Raw genomic sequence first — 14,103 nt, forward strand, 5'->3', positions numbered from 1 at the left:
TGGCAGCAGGGAAGATAATAAGCTCTGTTTTGGACATGTTGAGCTTTAGGTAACATTGGGACATCCACGTGGAGATAGCAGAAAGACAGTCGGTTACAACGGATAGTACAGAAGGAGAGAGATCAAGGGAAGAGATATAGATTTGGGTGCCATCAGCGTAGAGGTGATATTGGAAGCAGAATGAGCGAGTTAGAGCCCCAAGAGAAGGGGTGTACAATGAACAAAGTAAAGGGCCAAGAACAGTGTCTTTTAGGACACCAACAGATAGTGGGAGTGAAGGGGAGAATGTGTCAGAGGTAGAAATACGATAGGAGTGGTTAAATGGATAACTGTTATAGACAGCCTGTATAGACTGACAATGACGCGGAACACTACAAATTGCATTCTGTCTTGCTAATGATCTGCCATTGAATGCATTCATCTTGCATTAGTTACAACTTCTTATCTGTGTTTCCTAACTCACTATAGGCTTAACACTATCGGGAACAAGTATTGAAAAAGAACATGATTCTAAAAATACCTTAAATGACGGTGATACGAGTTTACATTTCATCCACACTACTACAGTGCATGAAAACGCTTCATTTGAGAAAGCAAGCCCGTGTGTTGACATACCAGCAGATAATGGTGTAAGCGAGAGCTCAGTGCAAAATTTTCAAGAAACCTCTGAAAAAAAAGATTCTACGGCAGGGCTTTCTGTAGCCCAGGACACTGTATCTGTAACTGACTTGCAATTATCAATGATAAACAGTGTTCAGACAACTAGTGAGAATGAAACCACTCACATATCAGAAGGTGTCACATATGTTGACGAAAAGTCATGTACATTTGATCAGTATGGTGGAGAACCAGTGTTAATTGAAAGTGCTTCATTTAGTGAGTCTACAATAAATGCAGACTACATCCACCAGTCTACGGGAGTGCTGGGTACCACCAAAGACAGTTTGTCGTTTGAAAATATTGCAATGTATGAGCTTGGTGACTATAACCAAAAACCAAGTACAGACAAAAGGCGATTACATGAGGGTATGCACATATTATCCAAAAGCAACAGCACAGAGTTGATCAGCAAATCCTTGAAAAATGCTCTGGCAGCAAAATGTTTTCCTAGTGGTAAACATGAAGAATTTCCATTGGGCTCTGGTGTGATCAAGAGGTCCTCATCTCTCATATCTGACTCTGGAATAGAGAGTGAGCCCAGCTCTGTAGCTTGGTGTGATACCAGCACCAAAACGATGGACCTGACCAGTGATAAACAATTGTTGCACCAGTTATCCAGAAAGCATGGCATGCACAGGAACTCTTTAGAGGGAGGACAGACGGAGAGTAATACGAGTTTGCCAAGTGGGATTCAAGCTTCTCTGACCTCCATCAGCTCTTTGCCATTTGAAGAGGAGGAACGAGATGTGGAGCTTTCAAAATTAACTAAATCTGTTTCGGCACCGCAAATCAGTAGTCCGGAGGAGTCGTCGGATGACGTAACACTGCCAAAAAATGCCATCGGTGAGGATGACCAAGTAGAATTTTTAGCAAAAAACAGCGACAATGGAAGGACAGACTTGGCAGTGGCTTTTAAAGATTTTAGTGATTTGCACTCTCCAAATATAAGTGTACCTGTTGAGTCTCCCATAGTAGAAATGGCCATTCAAAGTTTATTTTCAAATTCTAACAGTAGTTTGAAGAATTTATACTCTGATAAGGTCACATTAGATGAAACTGATGTCTATGGTCAATCCGTTCTTTGCAATACAGACATTCAGGGGAATGAATGCTTTTCGGAATGTCTGAGCAAAGTGCCCGAAATGTTGAACTCAACACCCTTTTCACTGGGACCAGTGGTGGATGGAGACTCTGCACAAAGTAGCGCTTCCATCATGTCTCAAGCCAAAGAGGCTCTGAGTGGATTTCCGTTTTTGCATGAAATTGAGCTCACAGAAGACTCGAGCAGCGATCAGTTGCAGGATTCCATTTCTGATAATGAGTTATGTGACACAGACCAAAAAAGCAAAATGAATAGAAGCCTCTGTGCTACTGATTCAAATGCCAGTTCATCCCCAGTTCTTGCTCTGGATGGAAGGAGAGGCGTTGAAATGGTTAACCTGTCTGTTTCTTGCACGGCAACTTGTTTGCCCTTTTCCTCAATTCAAAAAGACACTCCGGTTCTCCCTGGCTTTTCCGCCAAACAGGTGTTCTTCCCAATAACAAGACAGCCATTGGGATCTTTCGGAGTTATCTCTGAGAATAATTCAGATGCTGGAGAAGAGATTAATGAAAGAATGCTCAGGTGAGATGCAGAACATTCATTAACATATAAATGTTGTAAGTTTCATAGCTGCATTTACGGTTCACCGTCAAGTTCAACACTTCTAAGTTCTAGTTTTGTTGATTGAGAAGAAGACAAGAAACCCCAGAATAGGGAGGAGGGGGCAGGGGGACATCATGAGCCAATAACTAGAGATCACATTTTTGTGTAAGAAAGGAATCCAATTTATTTTTAGTTCAAGTTAATGAATCTATCATCACCACCTCCCGTGATAGGAGAATTCCAAAACCTGATTGCCCTTATAGTAAATTCCTAATTTCCATTATGTTAAAGCAAGTCTTTCCTCCAGATATAATATGGGGTTACACTGCATTTTGATATGTGTTTTACTTTAAAATGATTGAAATATGTATGCTGTTGGACAAGGGTGGATTTACATTGTATTGTTGAGAAATGTCTTCCATCAATGTATATAGGTGACTGAACTTGTTCCATTGTATGTAGGTAACAGCCATACTCCACTTATTATAAGAAACAGATGTGCTCAACTTTGTTGTCAGACTTGTTCCACTGTCTAAATATAATAGGCTTGATCCAGTTTATGTAGGTGATAGGCTTAATGCACTCTATCAAGGTATTGGACTTACTCCACTGTGTATAAGTGATGAGTCAAATTTAACAATTAAGGCTGACTAGGTAAACCTATTAGATTGATCAATATATCAAATCCACCTCATCCATTTTTGGGTGCCAAATGCATTAAAACAGTCATACCATCCCACATTTACATTTTCAGTTATTCTAAAGGCATTTTAGTGTCAAACATTAAGAAAATAATAATTTGTTGTTGATTTATAGTGACAAAACTAGGACATGATGCTTGTTTATAATATATATTTTATTAAAATATAATTGATAATGAATTAAGTAATTGTAAATCTGTTCAGGGATTTTTCACTTTAAGCCCCCCCTTTTTTTTTTAAACCCATCCCCACATTAGAACTTTGGTAAGGGTCCCTTCACTGTTTTTCTGTATTCAGTATGGTTCTGCATGTGATATACTGACTTGCAATAAACGTTTGATCATGATGGTCGCTGGCTCACCCAATCAGATGACAGCTGTCTTTCCAAGACAGTGTGTCAAATCTTTTTCTGGCGCATATAGGCCTGTACCATAGCTGACCGTCAGTGGTCCAGGGTGATTTTAAGTACCCAGACCCTACTGAGTACAGCAAATGGAAATACAATTTTTTGTTTTGCGGAATAGGATTATTTCAATTGGCTGGCGGATTTAAGGAGGAGGTCCTAGTTCTAAGAGTGAATGCACAAAAATTGTCAGCGCAAATCTTATTTTATTTTCTGTTGACTTTAGATCCTAAAGGGGACTTTGTAGTGATGTTATTCTGTTTCTACCAGGACATCCACAACTTGGAAATGTATGTGGGGGGCTTCCAAAGACCTGGAAGAGAGTCCGCGCCATGAACATTTTACTGTTTCTGTTTCTTAATGATCATCAGTGTTTCCAATCTTCTATCTTTACAAGAATAGGTCAAGATTATATTAAATTATATCAATTGCCCTTAAGCAAAGTTGATGTAATGTCAAAGCCCACCTTAATTTATATGATCTGTTTAATTGTCAATTACATACATAAGACTGTATGATTGTTATATAACTGGGGGATATTTATTTTAGCTTGGCAAACACACACACATTGTAAAATGATGTTAAGAACAATGTTTTCTGGTCAACTTTTTTATGTATTGATTAAACCAATCTGTTGCTAATAAGTATGTTTTCTAGTTTTTATCAGGCTAAAGAAAAATTCAGAGAACATCTGAAGTTAGAAGGTTTCCTGTACAGTGACCTCTCCGCACTCGCGTCAGAAACACCGTATTTTTCACCAGAGGAAGACCATCTAGAAGACGGCATTCACCTAGTGGTCTGCGTACATGGGCTAGATGGTGATTATATAGAATTTGTATGTAGATATAAGTGTTGATTTTCATGCCAAATACTTTACCTAACTCATATACTATATATAAAATGAATGTGTCATAGGGGGTCATCCACTAAATGTCTATTTCTAGAAATGGTGGACAGAATTGCTGATTGTTTAGTGATTTTTAGGGCAATTTTCTAATCAATTAATCTATTAAAGGAAAATTAATCATTACTAGTATTCCAAACATCCAAAACAAAATCAAAAGACCTCACGTGATCACCGATATCTCAGTAATAAATATAAAACAGATGAATCTATGAATGGACAACTAAGTAAATTGATCTTCAAGGTCACCAAAATGTTTTTACTGGCTTTAGGCACTCAATACAGATGAGAACTAGTACGATGGAACAAACATTAATTTCAATGTTGTTTCCACAGGTGCACTAATAACTCCATGGAAATGAAATGACATTCAGGACCTCAGTCTATGGTGTTTTCCATTAATAGCCAAATCGGCCAGTTAAAGAATATCTTGACCACTATGATTGATTGGTCATCAGCGCTCCCCATTAAACAGATTGGGTAGTCTCTAATTAAGTGGTTATTTAACTTATGAACACTTTGATTATGTTCAATATTATAAGTGTACTACTGTTTAATCCAATTTATTGCAGTGAAAACTTTCAATATTCAGCATAATGACACTGTTGACAAAATAATTAATCACTAATTAAAGATGTCCCTATGTCTATTGATGTAATATAAACAAAAAAGCAATTAACACTATTACCGAACTCTGGGATCATAGAAACACAAAAAATGCAGGATCATATGGAATTAACCCGACATCTCCAGCGAGGTGTTTCAGAGTCAGACTATTTTTTAACTTGCCCATTTGACAAGCAATGGAAATTCCATAGATATACATTTTTTTCCATTTATTTTAATGTATTCAGGCATTTAATTTATGGTACTACCTAATGCATTGAAGCAAATGGCCATTTTGAAATTATTGAGAAAAGCGCTAAGATTTTTAAACACTGCTGGTAAATTCACTTAAATCAGTAAAGATGGCAGCATCATGATTTAGTAAGTTGGGGCAAAGAGTGCCCTTTACCATCCCTGATCATTTCTAGCAATTTTGAAAAAAAGTTGAAAATCTATCTTTAGTAGATCCTAGTATCATGATGTCCAATCCAGAGATGTTTTCACTAAACACAATGGTCCTGATTCAGTAAGTCACACAAAATGAACATAACATTTTTTTTAAAACATATTTAATTTTGGTATACGCACCGCCATATTCAGGGGATCTGCAGAAACATCTCTTGTCAAATACGGGTCTAGTTGCGCCCTGCTCTGACAGACACAATACGCTGCAGAGTTCGTCCAATACAAATGTGGAATATAAAGTCCCAGCAAAATGCACAGAAAAAAAATATTCAATTAATGTCACCTGTTAATAATATAGTCATTAATGACAAAACATTTAAAAAACAAAACAAAACAATAAATTCCATTACCTTCCCCATACAAAACATTTACTAGGGTGTTATTAATGTCTACTGTACATAAAAATGCATTTTTACAGTTGCTTATTTTTGTAGCAACCATCATCACTCAACACTTACTCTTGACCTATGGCTGGAGCAAGTGATACAACAGAAAACACGTAGCTTTAAGATGCCCAAAGTTTGAATCAGATACTGCTGCGCGTGCTCGAGCTTGGCATGCCCTTACTGTACATTGACTACGTGCATACGTCCTTTCCCTTCACCGTTCCGCCCATTAAATCGTACGCTGTCGCCCGTCTCCTTTGATCTCAAAGATGAATTGAATGTTGCTGCGTTCACTGGCATATGGTCCGGTTTCTGGGCAGGCGCAGAACCATTTTACTCAAAACGGTGTTACCGATGACCACCATGCCGACAACTGTGATCCCTACATAAAAAAGCTGAAGGGACAAGAAGACAAATTAAATACAAGCAGACTTACCTGAAAAACGACGAGGGAGATATCCGAGGCCAGCACAGTGTGATGTAGGTGTGACTTAATTCAGTGGTAATTTAAAGCAGCAATGTCCGGACCCCGCAGGATAACTGGTTTAACAGTTAGCCTGCGGGGTCCGGACATTGCCGCTTTAAATTAAAATTGAAGTAAGTCGTGCCCACATCACACTGCAGTGCCAGACAGGTCTCAAGTCGGAATCGCCGCCTGTCACCCTGCGCTGGCCTCGGACATTTCCCTCGTTGTTTTTCAAGTAAGTCTGCTTGTATTTCATTCGTCTTCTTCTCCCTTCAGCTTTTTTATGTAGAAATCACAGTTGTTGGCATGGTGGTCATGGCTCACCTGTACCCAACCCACTCAAAACATGGCACACAATGATATTTATGTTCCTTATTGAATCAGGCCCGTATTGAGCTGGAGTTTCAATCTCTCACCCAGATAACCTTACTGATGCAGTCCTCGTTCTCTTGATTGTCAGTACTAAAGGTTTGTAGCCTCTATCTGATTACTGTATATGACATTACGTATCTATGCAATTGTCCAATGCCTGAAGAATATTATCCAAAAGCAGAATTACTTTTCTTAATGAAAATTAATGATTATTTTCAGCTATTGAGGTTGAAATATTTTTCGAGGCATTCTTACAGTTTAATACATTCACATGCAGGAATAATGACTTGCTTACTACAAAATTGCCTTTATAATGAAAATATAAAAATGTTTCATAATCCAAGTCCTCAGTTTCTATATTAGTTTTGTCCCCTTTCTCTGAACTTACACCAGTTCTGTAATAAAGTTTTTAATAACAGATGGGTAAAATTTTTACTCAATATTCAAGGTGAACCGTTGATATAAGGAGTCAGATTGATTTAGAACGATAGCTAAATATATTTTTGTTGGAATATAAGAGTACTTTTCTTGTATCACATATTAAAAATAAAGTTGAGTTGATATTTTTAAGGTGCTTTGGGGAAGGGCCTGAGCATATTTTGTTTTTAATCTTAAAATCCTGCTGTTTGTACATATGTAGTAAGAGTTAATTTGATACCCAGCACTTCATGATTATTGTTAATACATTACACCATTCCTGAGTTATAATTCTGAAGGTATATGGAAGGCAGATAGATGTGTAACATGGACATTCTCACATAGAGCTCACTAAACTTAATAATAATAATAATAATAATAATAATAATAATAATAAAAATAGTTTTTCCACCACTTGCCCGCCACTTTGTGGTCACATCTAACCACTAAGGGGTTGCTAGAGCAGATTTATTCCCCTGGTGCTTTGGAAGCAGAATGATACAGAGTTACCTGATTTTCTGATAATGAATAACTGGAAAATGTTATCATTTGTCTGTCAACAGCAACCTTGGGGCACAACTTCAGCAGCATAACAAAAATACACTTTTACACAAAGTGAATCTTCAGATTTGCACTTCAAGTTTGTGGTAGTGCATCCTGAGAATGAGTGTTTCTTGGTGCATATCCTGTTCTTTTTGTAAATGAGGTCCAGAAAGGCTCATAAAAATTCATAAAAATACTGATTTTGTTTTTTTTAAATCCATTTCTTTATTTATTAACACTCTTTCTTTCCCCAACCCTTCACCCACTTCCTTACATCCATCAACCTATCTGTGCTGTGGGCTTGGAAAAGGCCCCATCTTCAGTCATTGCTCTCCTAATCGATTCACTGTGGCTCAGTGGTTAGCACTTCTGTCTCACAGCACTGGGGTCATGAGTTTGATTCCCAACCATGGCCTTATCTGTGTGGAGTTTTATATGTTCTCCCCGTGTTTGCGTGGGTTTCCTCCGGGTGCTCAGGTTTCCTCCCACACTTCAAAAAAATACTAGTAGGTTAATTGGCGGCTATCAAATTGACCTTAGTCTGTGTATGTTTGGGAATTTAGACTGTAAGCTCTGTTTGGCAGGAACTGATGTAAGTTTTCTATACAGCACTGCAGAATTAGTGGCGTTATATAAATAAGTGATGATGATGATGATGATCCTTTGTAAAGATGAGCAATGTTGCAGCAACATTTCTTGCAAATAGAGATTGCGGCCTGTTTCGTGCAGATGGATTTCTGGAAATGATCTTCAGCTTTTACTTTGCCATTCCACACTGTATCTGTTCCTTTACCTTTACAATTGTAGCTGTTCCTATCATTCACGCCACCCACTATGAGCAGCAGTATTGGTCTCCTCAGTTTCTTCTGAGCTCCTCCATGATGCGGAGACACGAAACATGAATCGGTTACTGTAGAAATCTTTCGAGAGTCATCTGTCGTTGACCATAACTGTCTTTCACCAAAATACATATACAAAAGGCGAAAAGTATAATTTATACATTTATCATCACTGGTTCTAGGGAAAGCTTTTGTTTTGTACTGCTCTGGTGCTCTTGTGGGTATCGGACAGCTTGGAGTAGCCGTGTAACCTGGTGTCTAGTCTGGTGCTTTTCTTTAGTATCATTCTCACTGCTATAAACATAGCAAAGACCTTCGTTCCTCGTCTTTCTTAACTGTGTTTAGTATTATAAATAATCTTTTATTTAAACTGTACCGAAAGCAAATTACAGTATTTTGTTTTTGTTTAAATATTGCAAATGAAAACGTGATTTATCTGTGCAACTGATTTGTGGTACAAATAACCAACTAGTTTCTCAGATGACTACATACATATGGTTTAAATTAATCCAATGTATTTTTTACCTGCATTTCCACTTTGCTCAGTGGTTCTCTCTGATGTCTGCAGCAATTTGGCAATGCTCGCCTAGCACCTGCCGACATTATTTTTATCAACCGCGCACTGCATAAAAAAGCCGTCCACATGCAGGTGCAACAAGAGCATCGTCAGATCAAAGCAGACGTGTAGGGTATTTGCTACATTGAGTGGAGCATGGAACCTCCAGGTTATATTTTGTATCAATATTTTCTTTATGGAACTCCACTTGAAACTGAATTTTCAAGTTCAATGAAATTAGCCTTTGCCAATAAAAATTATTCTTCAGTTCGTGATGTCATAGATTAATAATATTTAACTTTCTTTTCCAGGTAATAGCGCAGATCTTCGGCTAGTCAAGACATTTCTTGAGTTGGGATTGCCGGCGGCAAACCTTGACTTCCTTATGTCAGAAAAAAATCAGGTATGTGGAAACAATAACTAAATAGACTTTTATATTGCTAATCTTAACGTGAAAATAAATCACGTTGTATTGGTAAATGAGTGTTTATCTGTTTAGGAAAATTAAATGGTTATAAAATGCAATATAATTGTTGCACCTAGTTCCTATATTATTCCCTGGGGTGCAGTCCTTTTTCGTTAAGATACATTGTTCTGTAGTTGTAGAAAATGCTCTGGTTACTATCTCCCTTTCTAAATATCAAAAGGTCTTGTTTTAAATATTTACAATATAAATTAATTTCTCCACTCTATATGTTTCAAACCTACTTCCATGCACCTGTCCCTCCAAATTATTTGGTCTTCAGGTAACATTTTGTAAGATGCTTGGTACAAATACACAACATAAAAAAATGGAGGGATAGTTTCCAATACCTAGTAATTCAGGGCCTGATTCATTAAGGATCTTAACTTGAGAAACTTCTTATTTAAGTCTCCTGGACAAAACCATGTTACAATGCAAGGGGTGCAAATTAGTATTCTGTTTTGCACATAAGTTAAATACTGACTGTTTTTTCATGTAGCACACAAATACTTGATAGGTTATTTGTACACTGAAATTTAAAGTTGATATTTGTGTGCTACATGAAAAAACAGTCAGTATTTAACTTATGTGCAAAACAGAATACTAATTTGCACCCCTTGCATTGTAACATGGTTTTGTCCAGGAGACTGAAATAAGAAGTTTCTCAAGTTTAGATCCTTAATGAATCAGGCCCACAGTTCTTTTCATCTAGCAATTTGTAAATATTGGTACCTAATCGGTTCAGTTGCAGCCAACAAAGAGGGAATGAGGGTCACAGGACCCCCGTGGTTGGAACAAATAAGTTTAATGCTTTCAAGCATTCATTCTCCCACCTCTATTATTATTATAGATTCTCCATCCAACCAAATTGACATTTCAGTTCTCTTTTACATGCATTTTGCAAAGTACCTTTCAGAATGCAAATGAGGCTTTATGAAACATATACTGTAAAATATTAGGGTATTAGGCGTCACCGAGGTGATCCGGGAGAATGTAAAAGCACATAGACAGCTTTACTTCAGGTTATGGGGTACAAAAGTGACTTCTAATAATCTTATAAAGCCTACTGTTCGAAGTTCATGCAATACAGTCTTAAGTTCCATCTCGTCATTCCTCAGAATTCCATCCTGGACAGTAATTGTTCATTTGCGTTTTTGTGGAATTTATAAATTCCAACTGGAAAATTGTGCTAATACTAGCAACCAAATGTGGACCAAGTATTTCATGGAACAGTTTTGAAACCTTTACTTTTCTCTACTCTCCGTGCTCACCTCTTCTCTTTGATGATCGCAGTGAACATACGTGCTGACTCTATCCAAACTCTTGAGCAGACTTAGGTGTAGGCTCGTTTCTACAGACAGCAAAGTATCCAAAATATCAGACAGGGCGACCACTTCAGAATGCTGTAAGACTCTATTCAAATAATGTAAATCTTTATTAGTAAAATAAATCACACAAAAAACCAGTAGGACAATGGGTCCACTAGCTGCTTTACGAAATATCATGCCCTATGGGTCCTAATCAAAGCCAAGTACGGTTTGTGACATTAAACTAGGCAACCAATGGACCCGCTGACCCAATCTATATATTTTGTTATATATGTCACTAGTAAAGGTTTTTTTTATTTGAATGGAGACTCCCAGGAGTCACTAGCTCTGGCATGCGTGAGTCTGCTCTTTGATATGTTAGATACTTCCCTATAGATTCTGCCTGATGCAAGGAATTAAAATATGTTACCCCCAAATTAGGAACAATGGGACTAGTCTGGACTAGGTAGTTAGCACTTTCTGTAAAATATAATGTTGTACTCAGTGTACTCTGACATTAGAGAGCTTTATATATAACAGTATATTGTCCATGATGTTCTTCCTATATTTAGTCAAAGTATGCCAGCTTGTTTTATAAAGGATCTGGGCAGAATGTAACGTAGGGTTGTTAAATTAATGGTGATTCTCCAATATGAAACCGCTCGGATTGTAACTGTGTCAAACGAAAGGATATTGTAAGTATATGGGAACGTAGGGTGGAAATGTGCCAGACCCCCACTATTATGTCAGTGCTTCTTGGTGGTTTATAGTGGGGAAGGAAATTTATTAATGTACTTACTTTTTGCATACTGCTACCTAAAGGCCTTACGCTGGGTACACACTACAGAAAATTACCGCAGATCAGATTTCCAAAACAATTTTACCACTGACTGAAAGTCCCGATGAGCATGCTGATTCATGTGTACACACCTCCACGATTTACCATCCTATGTCATACTTACCAACTTTTAAAGCCAGCCGTCCGGGAGGGGGTCCGCCGAGGGGGCGTGACCACGTGGGAATGTGCCGTTAGGCTCCGCCCCTGTCAATAATGAGAAATTATGGCCAATCGCAGCAGGGGGCGGGACCACGATGCCGCGGTTAGCCCCGCCCCCACCATCTACAACAACGGGGAGACGCTGGATCCGGGATTTTTGCCTGCTCTCTCGGGAGTCCGGGAGAACTGAGAAAAATTCGGGAGTCTCCCGGACATTCCGGGAGAGTAGGCAACTATGTCCTATGTGTCATAGCCATCTGCTGAAATGATCGTGACTCTGTACCCTCTACAGATATCTGCCTACGCTGCTGACCGTGAGTGGGTACCCACTTCCACATTTACCCGATAAAAAATGATTGTGGGAGTGTACACACTCTTGTAATATCTGACCAAAACCAAACGTTGTTTATCGTGTGATTGGCACGATGATTGGATAAAAAACCTGTATTGTGTACCCAACTTTAGTGTATTATGAAAATATAAAATTGTGTATGAATACATTTTGGGCAGTATTAGCTAGAAAAGTAACCAAGGTAAGTTATTTAACGCTACAGGTTACACATGATAAAATTGGTCTTTTGCAACAAAAGGGCATCCGGTGTTGGGATGGCGTGCATTAGGGTAATTGAGTCACACACAAAGAGGATGTCCACTCAAAGGCCAGATATTAAATAATAATACATTTATTCAATACATCAAAAATCAACATATTCCATAAACAAATATACATGAAGCTCATCCATTTAGCAATATGAATGTTTTTTCCTTAATACATGTTTTCCGCAAAAGAAAATAAGTATACATGAAAAAACAGTCAGCGGTCAGTTAATATAAAGGAAACTACAGAATAAAGAAATATATGTAGTATCATATAACTGTGATTATTTTAAACTACCTTACACAGATGCAGTACGGTTTTAGAGAGTGATGGAAATCTCTAATGTTCTTTCTTTTTGGTTTTAAACTATGAGGTCTTTATATATTTGTATAGTTTCAATACTATTGAACCTTACATAAAATCAGAGACGGAACTAGCGAGCTGTCGGAGGCGGGGAGGAGGCAACCGGGGCCCCCGATACTCCGCGTCTGCCATGCAGCAGGCCCCATTAGGTCCATTGGCTCCCTTGCACGGTACCTGCAGCACCAATGGTAGTTCCGCCACTGCTAATTCATCCACCGTAAGGGTAAAACATAACCATCTGTTTACTTACACATGTGATTCACATGTGAGCCACTATTCACTGAAGTTTAGTTGCAACATATTCTATCCATTCAGCCAATGATCACATGTGGTCATGCTTACTTTACTGAAAAAGTCAGAAAGCTACACCCAATATCTCCCTTGCTACAATTTCTTAATTATTAAAGTTATTTTTTCGTTTACCAATAATCATTGTCTATGCGATTTGTGTGGTTCCAACTCACAAAGCTATTTATTAGCAAAAGCAAAAGAATAACAATTAAATAAATAAGTACAGCTGATACATACGCCGTGCAGTGCTGGATCCAGCTTACAGTCATTCAATCCTGAAGTCTGTGGTCAAAGAGACTGTAAGCTGATTACAGAGAGCAATATATATACATTTGGTGTTACAGTAAATACAATACAGATGACTTGGCATGTTTCCATAGGTTCAGCATCCAGGACAGTCCAGTATAGTGTAGTTCATAGGACAGTTCATACGACACCCTCCAAGGGTGGGGGTCAGCTCTCCAATCAGATGCATACCAATCTTCCCGCCGAAAGCTAGTTCAAACTGGTCTATTTACATTATACAGACAATACCATTCTGATTACTAATTCCCTATATTCCATAACTAGCATACACAAAGTGCGATCTTATAGCTGATGGAACCGAATCACTAAGGCTAAATAAGGGATTAGAATGACACCAAACATGATATGTTTCCTGTAACCTGAACCTTAGATCTCACTAAAGTGCATATAACATTATAATATTCAACTATAAACTCAATAATATCTGTTCATAAACGACTGTGGGTTGGAACTATTATAAAAACTAGCTATGTACAAGTGAATGTGTAAGTGTAAGTGTATGAGTGCGTTATTTATCGTGCGATTGCATCATAACACGTGGCTTACTGATCGCAATTGCACAGTAAAACAATATTAATCAATATACTCCAATTAATCGACTTTGACATAATATACTGCCACATTAATTATTGATCACTATTAATGTATCTTTTCCTCGATCCTATTAGGATTTGAAATATCCGTTGAGAAAATGATTTATTTTCCTTTCTTCATATGATATTTAGTTTTCAAAACAGTTAGCATTTTATTTGCATAAAAAAACACACAGGGAATCAAATGGTCCTTTCGAGCACATAGGGCCCTCATTAATCAAG

At 37.9% G+C, this 14,103-nt stretch overlaps 1 protein-coding gene across 1 annotated transcript in view; it reads left to right on the forward strand.

Annotated features, from left to right (window-relative positions):
• FAM135B (family with sequence similarity 135 member B) overlaps positions 1-14,103 on the forward strand; it is a 146,369-nt gene that overhangs the window by 107,976 nt on the left and 24,290 nt on the right. Inside the window, exons 13-15 of the mRNA XM_075211682.1 lie at positions 469-2,284; positions 4,067-4,227; positions 9,275-9,366. Coding sequence (XP_075067783.1) covers positions 469-2,284; positions 4,067-4,227; positions 9,275-9,366 — 2,069 coding nt within the window. The remainder of the gene's footprint in view (positions 1-468; positions 2,285-4,066; positions 4,228-9,274; positions 9,367-14,103) is intronic.

Source organism: Mixophyes fleayi, chromosome 5 (genome assembly GCF_038048845.1).
Source record: "Mixophyes fleayi isolate aMixFle1 chromosome 5, aMixFle1.hap1, whole genome shotgun sequence".
NCBI classification, from domain to species: Eukaryota; Metazoa; Chordata; class Amphibia; order Anura; family Limnodynastidae; genus Mixophyes; species Mixophyes fleayi.